This window comes from Giraffa tippelskirchi, chromosome 9 (genome assembly GCF_054371585.1).
Source record: "Giraffa tippelskirchi isolate mGirTip1 chromosome 9, T2T-mGirTip1v1.2.pri, whole genome shotgun sequence".
Classification (NCBI taxonomy): Eukaryota; Metazoa; Chordata; class Mammalia; order Artiodactyla; family Giraffidae; genus Giraffa; species Giraffa tippelskirchi.
In genome coordinates, this window is record NC_137283.1 from 150,135,512 (window position 1) to 150,149,628 (window position 14,117).

General features: G+C 43.8%; 1 protein-coding gene across 1 annotated transcript; it reads right to left on the minus strand.

Annotated features, from left to right (window-relative positions):
• Nucleotides 1-3,846: 3,846 nt before the first annotated feature.
• Nucleotides 3,847-6,071, minus strand: LOC145521410 (UL16-binding protein 1-like; the record flags this gene model as incomplete). Its single annotated transcript, XM_081529981.1, has 3 exons — nucleotides 3,847-4,705; nucleotides 5,098-5,361; nucleotides 6,044-6,071. Coding segments are annotated over 3 exons (594 nt in total), but the record flags the coding sequence as incomplete, so codon positions are not given.
• Between the last annotated feature and the right edge of the window lie 8,046 nt (nucleotides 6,072-14,117).

Below are 14,117 nucleotides of genomic sequence, written 5' to 3' on the forward strand. Positions count from 1 at the left end.
GGCTGAATTGCTGCAATTTCATCATAAAGCGGAAATGAAAGAGAGTTCATTCTCATGCATGAGGAAAGGAAGTGGTTTCTTGAGACAGAAACTGCTCTTGCTGAACAACCTATGAAGATTGTTGAAATGACAACAAAGGATTTAGAACATAATGTAAACTTGGTTGAAAAAAGCAGCAGCAGACTGCAGAGGATTAACTCCAGTTTTGAAAGAAGTTCTACTGTGGGTTAAAATGCTGTTAAAGAGCATTGCATGCTACAAAGAAATCTGTGAAAGGAAGAGTCAAACGATGTGGCAAACTTCACTGTTATCTTCTTTTCAGAAATTGCCCTACCCACCCCAACCTTCAGCAATCACCATCCTGATCAGTCAGCAGACAGAGACTGAGACAAGACCGTCCACCAGCAAACAGATTTTGACTTGTGAAGGCACAGATGATTCTCAAATGACTTTATTTTAGAAACAAATTGTTGTTAATGAAATTCTGTATATTATTTATTTAGTCGTAAAGCTATTGCACACTTAACAGACTTCAGAGAACGTCAACAAAACTATATACATAGTGGGAAATGAAAAATGTGTGTGATTTACTTTATTATGATATTCAATTTATTGCCCCAGTCTGGAACACAGCCTAGAATATCTCTGAGGTTTTGCTGTACCTACATGCCGTGGAGTACAAAATGAAGGAAACAAAGGTTATTTTGAGTTTTGCCAAGAGAACACACTAGTCATAGCAAAAACACTGTTCCAACAAAACAAGAGATGATTCTACACATGGACATCACCCGATGGTCAATACTGAAATCAGACAGATTATATTCCTTGTAGCCAAAGGTAGAGAGTGTCTATACAGGAGCAAAAACAAGACAGGGAGCTGACTGTGGCTCAGATCATTTGCTCTGTATTACAAAATTCAGACTTAAACTGAAGAAAGTAAGAAAAACCATTAGGCAATTCAGCTATGACCTAAATCAAATGTCTTATATTATACAGTGGAAAGGACAAATAGATTCAAAGGATTATGTCTGGTACACAGAGTGCTTGAAGAACTATGGACGGAGGTTCATGACATTGTACAGAAGGTGCTGACCAAAACCATCCCCAAGAAAAAGAAATGCAAGAAGACAAAATGATTGAGGAGTCCTTAGAAATAGCTGAGAAAAGAAGAGAGGTGAAAGGCAAAGGAGAAAAGGAAAGATATATCCATCTGAATGCATAATTCCCAAGAATAGCAAGGAGAGATAAGAAAAGCTTCCTAGATGATCAAGGCAAAGAGAGGAAAACAATAGAAAGGGAAAGCCTAGAGATTTCTTCAAGAAAATTCGAGATACCAAGGGAACATTTCATTTGAAGATGGATACAATAAAAGACAGAACCGAGAAGGACCTAACAGAAGCCTTTTCTATCCAACAGTTGGTCAAGTTGTGAATGCAAAGGAAAAGTACTTAAAAGAAATAAAAAGTGCTCCCCCAGAGAACACATGCATGATAAGAAAGAAAAACTGACCATCAAGGTTAAGTGGTAAAATTGGTTTGAGAAGAAAATAGAAAGATGTTGAGTAGGATGTGCAATTCAAAACATCACTTTGCCAATAAAGGCCTGTCCAGTCGAAGCTATGGATTTTCCTGTAGTCACGCACTTATGTGAGAGTTGGACCATAAAGAAGGCTGAGTGCTGAAGAACTGATGCTTTTGAATTGTCGTGCCAGATGAGACTCTTGAGATTCCCTTGGACTGCAGGAGGATCAAACCAGTCAATCCTAAAGGAAATCAACCCTGAATATTCATTGGAAGGACTGATGCTGGTGATGAAACTCCAATACTTTACCTTCCTGATGTGAAGAGCCAAGTCCCTGGAAAAGTTCCTCATGATGGCATAGATTGAGGGCAGGAAGAGAATGGGGCAACAGAGGATGAGATGGTTGGATGGCATCACTGACTCAATGGACATGAGTTTGAAAAACTCCAGGAGATAGTGAGAGACAGGGAAGCCTGGCGTGCTATAGTCCGTGGGGTCACAGAGTTGGACCTGACTTAGCTACTGAACAACAATTCACCATATGTGAACAGCTCAAGCAGTGGCCAAAAATTACAATTTATCTTATTTATTTGTAGTACTTCATTATCTATTCTGAATATGATCCTCTGTCTATGGGGAAATAAATCTACTTTTCAAAACAGACATAGTTTGTGTGGTGAAGTCTGGCTTCTCCTTCGAGAGGGGGAGACATAGAGGAACACAGGAGAGTCACCACTGAGGGTGCGGATCTCGATGAAATAAAAAACGATTTTATTGCACAAGTTCCAGAATATATCTTTGGATCCAGGTTATCAGGATACTGTTTGGGATCGACAGCTAGCCTGCACATTACTTTAAGAGCATTCTTTTTATTCTCTGCTTCCACAATAAACGTAGCTGAATCATCAGTTCTATTTGATCCCATAAGGTAGAAAAAGGATGAAATGTCCCGAGTTCCGTCCTTGATTAGAAAAGGAAACTTGGAATATTTATGTCTTTTGCAATAGCAAGATACTGACTTAAATATTCATATTAGGAAATAAAATGACTAAAAGAGACATTCAGACATAATATTTTGTTCTCTTGAAAACACTCTGAAGTTGTTTCTCTGAACATAGAAAGAATCCCTGAGTCCTGTAACAGCAGGTGGTATTTTTCTTGCATTATCATCATGTGCAACAATGAGATTGCCATACAGAGAAGAGTCTGATTTTTCTCAAACTAGAAGAAGACAGAAAGTGTCCTATTTGAGGAGATTTCTTGTTCAAGAAGTTGAACATTTCATTGCAGGGATTCCATCATTTATAACCAAGAGAAAGAGGCAAAAGAGGATGGGGAAAAAAAAGAGACTGAGGAGGCTGTTCACCAGAAGTGACCAGAGTCATGAAACAATGCAGACATTGCATCATCATATTTGGAAGGCAGACTCAGAAAGCCTGGCTCTGATCTCCTGGCTCTAAAGTGCACAGAAGGAAAACAATGGCTGTCAAGGAAAGACTGCTTCATGAGGCCAACAGAGCATCTGTTGTGGCTTCTTAGAAGCACCATCTCCTGTAGAAAATAAAGGGGTGTTGGTCCAGGAGGCTGAGGAACTCCTGTCACTTTCTGGGGCTGCCCCTCCTGAGACTCCCTCCAGCCCCGCCCCCATTGAGGGGCTTCTATGTCCTCCAACCCCACCCCCACCCCAGGCCCAGCAGCTTCTTGTCACCTCCTCCTTCCTTCCTGCATCACAGAGAAACCCCAGGCCCTGACACGCCCTTCTGAGGCTCAGGACTGGAGCCAGTGAGAAATCAATCTGCTGCCTTTACTCAGGTCCGGATCCTCCCCGAGAGGGGCCTAAAGGACCAGGGAGCAGGGGGCCTAAAGGTCCCCGGAGGAGAGGCCTTGCTTCCTGACAGCCTTGGGAGGCTGCAGGCAAACCTCCTTCCTTCACTCCCCTCCAGCCTCTGAGCCAGCAGCACACACAGCTCTCAGGACCAGGGTCCCTGCCCCCATCACTTCCTGGTACAGCCCAGCTGGGCGCCGCCACCCCAGAGATGGTGACATGAGGATGGAGTCCTCAGGAGCTGACAGCAGAGGTGGTATTGACAGATTTCCAGGGGTACAATTGGTGATATTTAAAAGAAGATTCCGGAAAGAGGGTACAGTGAGAAATAAATCCCAGAAATCCAAATGATGTCTACAGGATTGGGATCAGCAAAAATCCATGTTCTTTCATGTAAAGGCCTGTGCTGTGAGGAGAGACGTCAGGAGGTGGAAGAGAAAGGAGGATGCCAGAGCACCCCTGGGTCATTGTTCTCCCAGGACAACTCACTTTTTAAATTATTTTTTTACATTCATTTTATTTTTATTCACACCAAAAACATTGTTAATTGGGGTATAGCCATTAACAATGTTACGATAGTTTCAGGTGAACAGTGACGGGATTCAGCCATAGATATACATGTACACCTTTTCCTCTAAACCCCTCTCCCGTCCAGGCTGGCCCATAACTTGAGGAGAGTTCCATGTGCTATACAGGGGGAGCTTGCTGGTTATCCATTTGACACAGAGCGGTGTGTACATGACCTTCCCAAAGTCCCTACCTATCCCTTCCCCCGGGGAACCACAAGCTTGTTTTCTAAGTCTGTGAATCTCTTTCTGTTTTGTAAGTTCCTTTGTACTATTTCTTTTTAGATTCCACATATACGGCGTGTCATATGATATTTCTCCATCTCTTTCTGACTTACGTGACTCAGTATGACACTCTCTAGGTCCATTCATGTTTCAGGAACAGCTCATGTTCGATGGATCACTTTGCCAACACACACACACACACACACAGACACACAGACACACACAGGCACACACGGGGGGGGGATGTCCATATCACATTGAGTGGACTACCACTTCCTTATACTTGTCTCATCTGCGCTCTTCAACATTTCCTCCCAGCGCACCATAAAATCCTGAAGCCAGGCCCAACAATCTCCCATGCAGACCTTCTTGAAGAAGTCGGTCACAGCTCTGTCATTCTCCCACTTCTCCTTCATGTGTCTCCCTCCAGAATGAACCACTGTCCAGTGCCCATTCTCTGAATCAAAGAGGAGGCACATTTGTCCATTGAAGCCGAACTGCCAGGATCCACTGATGTGTCCATTCTCTTCACACCAGCAGATCATCCTGGCCTGCAGCATCAGAGGGCCTGACCCCACCGAGGAAAAGAAAGAGCTCAGGCTCTGGACTTGACAAATTCTTTGCCTCACCTTGGTCCACCTCCCCTGGGCTCAGCTAATCTGGCCCTGTTCTCTCCTCCAAGGCTCCCTCCTTCGCTGGATTACTAGGGAAGGACCAATGTCCAGTTGAATTTTTTACCCACAAACAATGGATGCAGCTAAGCCCCCAGTGTGCTTCTTCAGTATTTGGATTTCCTAACTCACCCTTAGACTCGATGAACATGAGTTTGACTTGATGGACATGAGCTTGAGCAACCTCTGGGAGTTGGTGAAGGACAGGGAAGCCTGGCATGCTGCAGTCCATGGGGTTGCAAAGAGTGGGACACGGCTGAGCGACTGAACTGATCTGAACTGAACTCACCTCTGGCCGTAAGTTTCTCCGGTATAATGTCAGGCAATTGCTCCTTAAGGAAGTCCCCGATGTCTCTGAGTGTTTCTGTCTGTGTTTCCCAAGTGTTTGTAGTTTTCACCTCCTCTCCCAAAGGACTTGTGGATTGCATCATGGCACCACCACAGTCATAGGAGAGAAAAACATTCCCATCTACCTGGCCTTGAACCACACACCGTGGCTCTCCAGGACTGGGCTGAGGATCGACGGTGAAGTTGTAGCAAAGAGAGTGAGCGTCTGTGAAGGAAAACGCAGGGGAGGGCAGGGTTGGGAGAGCAAGACCCATTACCTCCTCCCCCACTTATGTGAGTGCAAAGTAAAGCTGCAGGGCTGGGTAGGCAGAGCAGGAAGGCCTCCCTTCCCCCCAACACCAGCTACAGGCTGAGCAAGCAGTGAAACCGCATAACATTATCTCTACTCTGCTCCTAAGGCCAACACAGAACCCAAAGCTGCAGAAAGGAGAATTCACAATTAGAGGTCACAGGACTTAGCAAGGCCAGGAGATGCTGCTGATCTACCACTTTGATGGGTCTTGGAATCCTGGAGAAGGCCTGACCCACATGGCATGAAAGAGAAAATCCACAACTTCCGAGGCAGGTGGTAGAGGAGGGGATCAAAGGCTCAGAGAAGTGAATCTGCCAGGGTGGACATGCTATGAAAGGGCAGGAAAGTGTGCAGTCCACCAGGTTCTATGGAGCCCAAGAGGAAAAAATGGATGAGAAGCATCTCCAATAGCTCACGGATAACTTTTGCTGAAGGTCAGTGATAGTGGTACGAGATGGTATTCCTATGGGCTTCCAGCAGGAATAAAGATGGAGAAGGTGGAAGGAGCTGATGCCAGGTGGAGTGCTCTATTTCAGAAACAAAGTTGATGCAGTGGTCAAAGTGTCTAGAGAGTCCCACTGCAGCCAGGCCTGACTGCAGAGAGTTCGATGTTGGCTCATAGCACAGGGTCATCCTAGAGGCAAACAGATGAGCAGTGAGCCCTGTTAAAAACTACACGATTGAAAGGGAAAATTAAAAAAACAACAAAAAAAAAACAAGACAAACACAAGGCAAGATGATGAGGAAGCTGAATGCAGACATCCTAACAAAATGTCCAGATCCTTTGTGCAGCATCCAGCACTGAGTCAGGTCTTATATTCAGAACCGATTACTAGAGACAGAGATGCCAGGCGTCAGCAAGGAGGGCCCTCTTATCACCACAGCAGGTGCAGAAGTCCTTCTGGCCTTTGGAAGCCACATGGCCATTGACTGGGGTAAGTGTACACTTGGCAGAGAAGCCACCCCCACATTCATAAGGACCTAGAGTGGTACTGACATCATGTCCAGCAATCTGAAACATCATCATGGCCTGCCTGTTATCACTGTGGTGCTGAGATCTGTGATAAGGAACACACATCTGTCCCACGTCCTGCCCACAGCAGTGTCACCCATTCACTGATCCTCATAGTGCTCCTTTCACATCCATTGCATTTGCGATATGAATGAAAAATCTTGATAGTAAATTACCGTGGGGTGAGGGCTACCATAGAAGCCATTTCCAAGTTCACACTTCTGACACTGACCTTCATCCCCCAGTAGTATGTGTAAACAATATCATATCCTGGAGAAAATGACAGAGTACCAACCTACAACCTCTCCAGGCCTGCAGGAGTGTCGTCCCTATCCTATCTCCATTTAACTCCCAGTGTGGCCCATAGATTTCTATAATTGTACATATGACATATTTCAAGTAAGGGTCTAGGTGGAGTCTGCCACTTGGGCGGAAGGGAGGCGGCAGTGCAGGAGGGAGGGTGGATGATGACTCCTTCAGTTTTCTAGTAGCTTCTGTCCCAGAGTAGTCCTAGACCTTTTGTGGGCCAAAGTAACTGCTCATTAGAAAAAGTTTGAGGACTGAGGCCTAACCTAAATTTGCAGGTTCCACGTGGAGAGGGGGATCCAGGGCTGCCACCGGGCGCCACCTGGAGGTCTCTTCTGGCTGCTTGTTCTATACTGGTAGCCTGTGTGATCCATTTTCAATGCGTCCAGCCAGCATTGAACGTAACACTTTCACATCTCAGGGCTATCCGCTGATGAAGAGTTAGATGATCCGTCACTCTTTGGGACTGAAAAGACCTCCTAATTCTGGGGAAGTAGGTCTATCAGTGACATTGAGAGATCAACGTCTGTGACAGAGGGCTCGGTCTCTCTGTTATTACGGGGCTCCTGGCCTTTGCTAGCTTCCGGGGTGACTGAGCCCTGACCTCGGAGGGTTGCGCTGACCCGCGGGGCTCAGCACCTGGGGTGCTGAGGGTTGCACCTCAGCACGGGCAGTGCTCCATTTCATGTCTTCTCACTGAGAGAGGCCTGGTTCCCTATTTATAGATTTGGAAAAGGATGTGAGTAGAATTGTAAGGAAGTAGCAAGAGCAATCAAGTGGAGATTCATGTTCTTGGAAGTATGCTTGTTGTCGACACTCATTAAAATCACCTCCCAGTTGATTCCAGTCCCATCTGGGGTCAACTCTGAGTCCAGGTGCCAGGAGCATGCACAGGAGGGGGTGGCCAGGCCTGTCCAGAGAGGCCCATCTTCTCCCACCTGGCTGTCCTGACCAGGACTCTAACGCTGTCCTTCTGTCTTTCTCCTGCTCTCCCAGTCACTTGCCTCTTCACCAGCCTCTTCCACTGGGGCTTCGTGGTCGCCGTGTTGTCTCTTGCCAGAAATTAAACCCAGGGCCCTCTCCCCCAGGCCTATGCATGAGAGTCTTCCCCTGACACATCGATCACCTGAACCCACCAATAGAGGAAAGACAATAGAAATAAATCCACCAATAGAAATAAACCCACCAATAGAGGAAAGACAATAGAAATAAATCAAATTTCTTAATTGAAAGAAATTGAGGCAAGGCTTTATTGGGGCTCCTGCTGCAGCAGAGGGGAGCAAGAACAAATGACAGGTTCCCTGCTTACTCACTCCCCGAGGTGGTGGGGCGAGCTGGTCCCTTCTATGGGGTGAGGGGAGGGGTGTGTCCAGGGGTCAGTCAGAGGGGTGGCGTAGGTGACTGGCTGAACCCTTAAGTGTTGTTGTGTGCTAGGGGCATGTGAGGCATCCTGCTTTTGCTCTGGGCTCTTCAAAAGTGGCAGTTGGGTTTTTCATCTCTTTGTATCTTTTTTCCAGAATAGCTTCAACTACTCCAACTAAAAAACAGTCTATTTTTAAAAACCTTTTTATGTTGTATTGGGTATAGCTGATTTACAAACAGTGTTGGGATAGTTTCAGGTGAACAGCTAAGGGGCTCACCCATACACATACGTGTATCCATTCTCCCTACACTCCCATCCTGACAGGGCAGTCACATAACATTGAGCAGAGTTGTAGGTTCGTTCCTTGGGCTGGGAAGATTCCCTGGAGAAGGAAAGAGCAACCCACTCCAGTATTCTTGCCTGGAAAATGCCATGGACAGAAGAGCTGGCAGGCTACAGTCCATGAGGAAAGAAAGAGTTGGACACCCAGAAAGAGTACACACACACAGACACACCATGTGCCATACTTAGGCCCTTAATGGGCATCCATTTCAAATAGAGCAGGGTGTACATGACCTTTCCATACTCCCTCATGGTCTCTTTCCCCCATCCTGCCCCCAGCAACCAGAAGTTTGTTCTCTAACTAAGTCTGTGAGTCTCTTTCTGAGAATGCAAAACATCCTTATTGCTGATATGAAGAAAGTTTTATAGCTTTGGATAGAAGATCCAACCAGCCACAACATTTTCTGAAGCCAAAGCCTAATCAAGTTCAAAGCTCTAACTCTCTTCGTTTCTATGAAGGCCAAGAGAGGTGAAAAAGCTGCAGAAGAAAAATTTGAAGCCAGCAGTGGGTGGTTGATGAAGTTTAAGGAAAGAAGGCATCCCCATAACATAAAGTGCAGAGTGTAGTAACTAGACCTGATGTAGAAGCTGCTGCAAGTTTTCCAAAAGATTTAGCTAAGATAATCTATGAAGGTGGCTCCACTGAATCAGAGATTTCCAGTGTAGACAAAATATCCATCTATTGGAAGAATACGCCCACCAGGATTTTGATACCTGGAGAGGAGTAGTCAATGCCTGCCTTCAAAGATTCCAAGAACAGACTGATACTCTTGATAAGGACTAATGCAGCAGATTTTTGGAAGTCGATGGTCATTTACCACTTGGAAAATTTCTATGGCCCTTTCGAATTAGGCTGATTCTGTTCTGCCTGTGCTCCGTAAATGAAACAATGAAGCCTGGATGACAGCATAACTGTTTACAACATTGGTGGCCAAGTGTTTTAAGTCCAATGTTGAGACCAACTGCTCAGAAAGAAAGATTCCTTTCAAAATATTACCGCTGATTGACAAAGCATCCAAGAATGTGATGGAGAAGTACAATGAGATTCATGTTATTTTCATGGCTGCCAACACAACATCCATTCCGAAGCACATGGATCATGGAGTAATTATCATGTTCAACTCATAGTATTTAGGAAGTACACTATAGGCTATAGCTGCATAGATAGTTATTCCTCTGTTGGATCTGGGCAAAGTCAACTGAAAAATTCCTGCACTGAATCCATTTTTTTTTTTTTAAAAAAAACGGTATATAGTCTTTTTAAAAAACATTTGCTAATTTAGTTTTTTTGGTTGCATTGGTCTTAATTGAGGCATGGGGGATCTTTGTTGGATCTTGCAGGATCCTTGATCGCAGCACACAGATGCTCTAGTCGTGTGCCTGGGCTCAGTAGTTGCAATACATGGGCTTAGCTGTATGGCGACGTGGGATCTGAGGTCTCTGAACAGGAAGCTCTTTGAACAGGTATCAAGCCACTATTCCTTGCATTGCAAGGGGGATTCTTCATCACTGGACCACCAGGGAAGTCCCTTTATAGTGGATTCATGATTATAGATTCCACTGAAAACACTGAATCATGGGAATATGTTGAAATATCAACATTAATGCGAGTTTGGGAGAAGTAGATTTCTATCTTCACAGATGACTTTGAGGGGTTCAAGATTTCACTGGAGAAAGTAACTGCAGATGCAGTGGAAATGACAAGGAAGCTAGAGTTAGAAGCAGAACCTGAAGATATGGCTGAATTGCTACAATTTCATCATAAAGCTGAAATGAATGAGAGTTCATTTTCATTCTTATGCATGAGCAAAGAAAGTGGCTTCTTGAGACAGAACCTGCTCAAGAACTTCTACTGTGGGTAAAAACACTGTTAAAGGGCACTGCACGCTACAGAGAAATCTGTGAAAGGAAGAGTCAGACAGTGTGGCAAATTTCATCGCTGTCTTCTTTTCAGAAATTGCCCTGCCCACACCAACCTTTAGCAACCACCACCCTGATCAGTCAGCAGCCATAGACCCTGAGACAAGACCCTCCACCAGTAAAAAAGATTTTGACTCTTGAAGGCACAGATGATGCTGAAACTACTTTATTTTAGAAACACAGTGTTGTTAATTAAACTCTGTATATTATTTATTTAGTCATAAATCTATTGCACACGTAGACTTCAGACAGTGTCAACAAAACTATATACATAGCGGGAAATGAAAAACTTGTGTGATTCACTATTATAATATTCAATTTATGGCCCTGGTCTTGATCCCAACCTGGAATATCTCTGAGGTTTTGCAGTATCTACATGGCTTTACATGGCTGTATCTACACAGCTTCACATTTTCTATCTGGAACTAACGCTGGGTTCATTGTGTAGTAGGATGGACAACGATCTACTGTTGAGATACAGTGAAATATACATCTCAAGACAGGATTCCATTTTATTCCTACAAACAATGTAAGAAAACTCCTGTAGTTGCATTTCCTGTACCACTTGATCCTGACTTATTTAAAAGCTGTCAGTTATATGAATATGTGAGGGTATTCCAGCATTTTTTTTGTCAGGTTGATTTTTCAGGATATGTTCAAACTTTTCCCAGGTTTACAGTTGTATGAAGACCTCCATGACCTTCTAGAACTAACACCAAAAAAGATGAGGTTTTCATCATAGGGGATTGGAATGAAAAGTAGGAAGTCCAGAGATTCCTGAGTAACAGGCAAGTTTGGCCTTGGAGTATAAAATAAAGGTGGGAAAAGGCTATTTTGAGCTTTGCCAAAACTCATAGCGAAAACACTCTTCCAACAAAACAAGAGAAAACGCTACACATGGACATTATCAGATGGTCAGTACTGAAATCAGATAGGTTATACTCCTATAGCCAAAGGTGGAGAACCTCTATACAGTCAGCAAAAGCAAGACTGGGAGCTGACTGAGGCTCAGATCATGAGATCTTTATTGTAAAATTCAGACTTAAATTGAAGAAAGTAGGAAAAACCACTAGGCCATTCAGCTATGACCTAAATCAAATCTCTTATATTATACAGTGGAAGTGACAAATAGATTCAAGGGATTAAATATGGTACACAGAGTGCCTGAAGAACTGTGGACAGAGGTTCATGAAATGGTACAGAAAGTGCTGACCAAAACTATCCCCAAGAAAATGAAATGCAAGAAGACAAAATGATTGTCTGAAGAGGCCTTAGAAATAGCTGAGACAAGAAGAAACGTTAAAGGAAAAGGAGAAAAGGAAAGATATATCCATCTGAATGCCGAATTCCCAAGAATAGCAAGGAGAGATAAGAAAGGCTTCCTAAAAAAAAAAAAAAAAAAAAAGAAAGGCTTCTTAGATGATCAAAGCAAATAGAGGAAAACAATAGAAAGGGAAAGACTAGAGATCTCTTCAAGAAAATTCAAGATACAAAGGGAACATTTTATGCAAAGATGGACTCAATAAAGTAGAGACTCGGGAAGGACCTAACAGAAGCAGAAGAGATGAAAAAGGGGTGGCAAAAATAGACAGAGGTCTTAAAGAAGGTCTTAGTGACCTGGAAAATCACGATGGTCTGGTCACTCATCTAGAGCCAGATATCTTGGAGTGTGAAGTGGGCCTTAGGAAGAATTACTAAGAACATAGCTAGTGGAGGTGTTGGAATTCCAGCTGAGCAATTTAAAATCCTAAACGATGATGTTGTTAAAATGCTGCACTCAATATGCCAGCATATTTGGAAAACTCCACAATGGTCACAGGACTGGAAAAGGTCGGTTTTCATTCCAATATCAAAGAATGTTCAAACTCTCATACCATCGCACACATTTCACATGCTAGCAAGGTCATGCTAAAAATCCTTCAAGCTAGGCCTCAGGAGTAGGTGAACCGAGAACTTCCCAACGTACACGCTGGATTTACAAAAGACAGAGGAAGCAGAGATCAAATTGCCAACACCCACTGGATCACAGAATAAGGGAATTCCAGAAAAACATCTACTTCTGCTTCATTGACTATGCTAGACCTTTGACTGTGTGGATCACAACGAACTGTGGAAAATTCTTAAAGAGATGGGAATACCGGACCACCCTACCTGTCTCCTGAGAAGCCTGTATGCAGGACAAGAAGCAATAGTCAGAATTGGACATGGAACAATGGAGTGGTTCAAATTGGGAGAGGGGCATGTCAGGGCTGTATGTTGTCACTCTGCTTATTTAACTTCTATGCAGAGTACATCATGTGAAACGCTGGGCTGGATGAATCGCAAGCTGGAATCAAGATTGCTGGGAGAAATATCAACAACCTCAGATGTCTAGATGATACCACCTGAATGGCAAAAAGTGAAGACGAACTAAAGAGCCTCTTGGGGAAGGTGAAGGAGGAGAGTGAAAACACTGGCTTAAAACTGAACATTCTAAAAACTAAGATTTTGGCATCTGGAGCCATCACTTCATGGCAATAATATGGGAAAAAAGTGGAAACACAGGCAGATTTTTTTCTTGTGCTCCAAAATCACGGTGGAAGGTGACTGCAGCCATTAAATTAAAATTAATTTTAATTAACAAATGAAAAATGCTTGCTCCTGAAAGAAGAGCTAAAGAAAAAAAAATAAACTTACAGTTGCCTCTACATGTCCGAGTGAGAGGAAGAATCACACATCCGTCACTTTAAATCAAAGGGTAGAAGTAGTTAAGCTTTAAGAAATACTTAAGGCCAGAAGCCAGGCCTTTTACACCAAACAGTTGGTCAAGTTGTGAACGCAAAGGAAAAGTACTTAAGGGAAATTAAAAGTGGTCTTCCAGTGAACACATGTATGATAAGAAAGAAAAACTGACCATCAAGGTCAAGTGGTAAAATTGGTTTGAGAAGAAACTAGAAAGATGCTGAGTAGGATGTGCAATGCAAAGACATTACTTTGCAACAAAGCTCTGTCCAGTCAAAGCTATGGATTTTCCAGCAGTGATGCACTAATGTGAGAGTTGGACCATAAAGAAGGCTGAGTGCTGAAGAACTGATGCTTTTGAATTGTGGTGCTAGATAAGACTCTTGAGAGTCGCTTGGACTGCAAGATCAAACCAGTCAATCCTGAAGGAAATGAGTCCTGAATATTCATTGGAAGGACTGTGGCTGAAGATGAAACTCTAATACTTTGCCTTCCTGATGTGAAGAGCCAAGTCATTGGAAAAGACCCTGAGGCTGGGAAAGATTGAGGGCCGGAGGAGAATGGGGCAACAGAGGATGAGATGGTTGGGTGGCATCAGCGACTCAATGGACATGAGTTTGAGCAACTCCGGGAGATAGTGAGAGACAGGGAAGCCTGGCATGGTATAGTCCATGGGGTCACAGAGTTGGACATGACTTAGCGACTGAATATTTCACGTATGTGAACTGCTCAATCAGTTGCCAAAAAGTTACAATTTATCTTATTTATTTGCAGGCATTCATTATCTATTCTGAATATGATCCTCTGTCAATGGGGAAATAAATCTACTTTTCAAAACAGACATAGTTTGTGTGGTGAAGTCCGGCTTCTCCTTCGAGAGGGGGAGGCATAGAGGAACACAGGAGAGTCACCACTGAGGGTGTGGATCTTGATGAAATAGAAAACGATATTATTGCACAAGTTCCAGAATACATCTTTGGATCTGGGTTATCAGGATACTGTTTG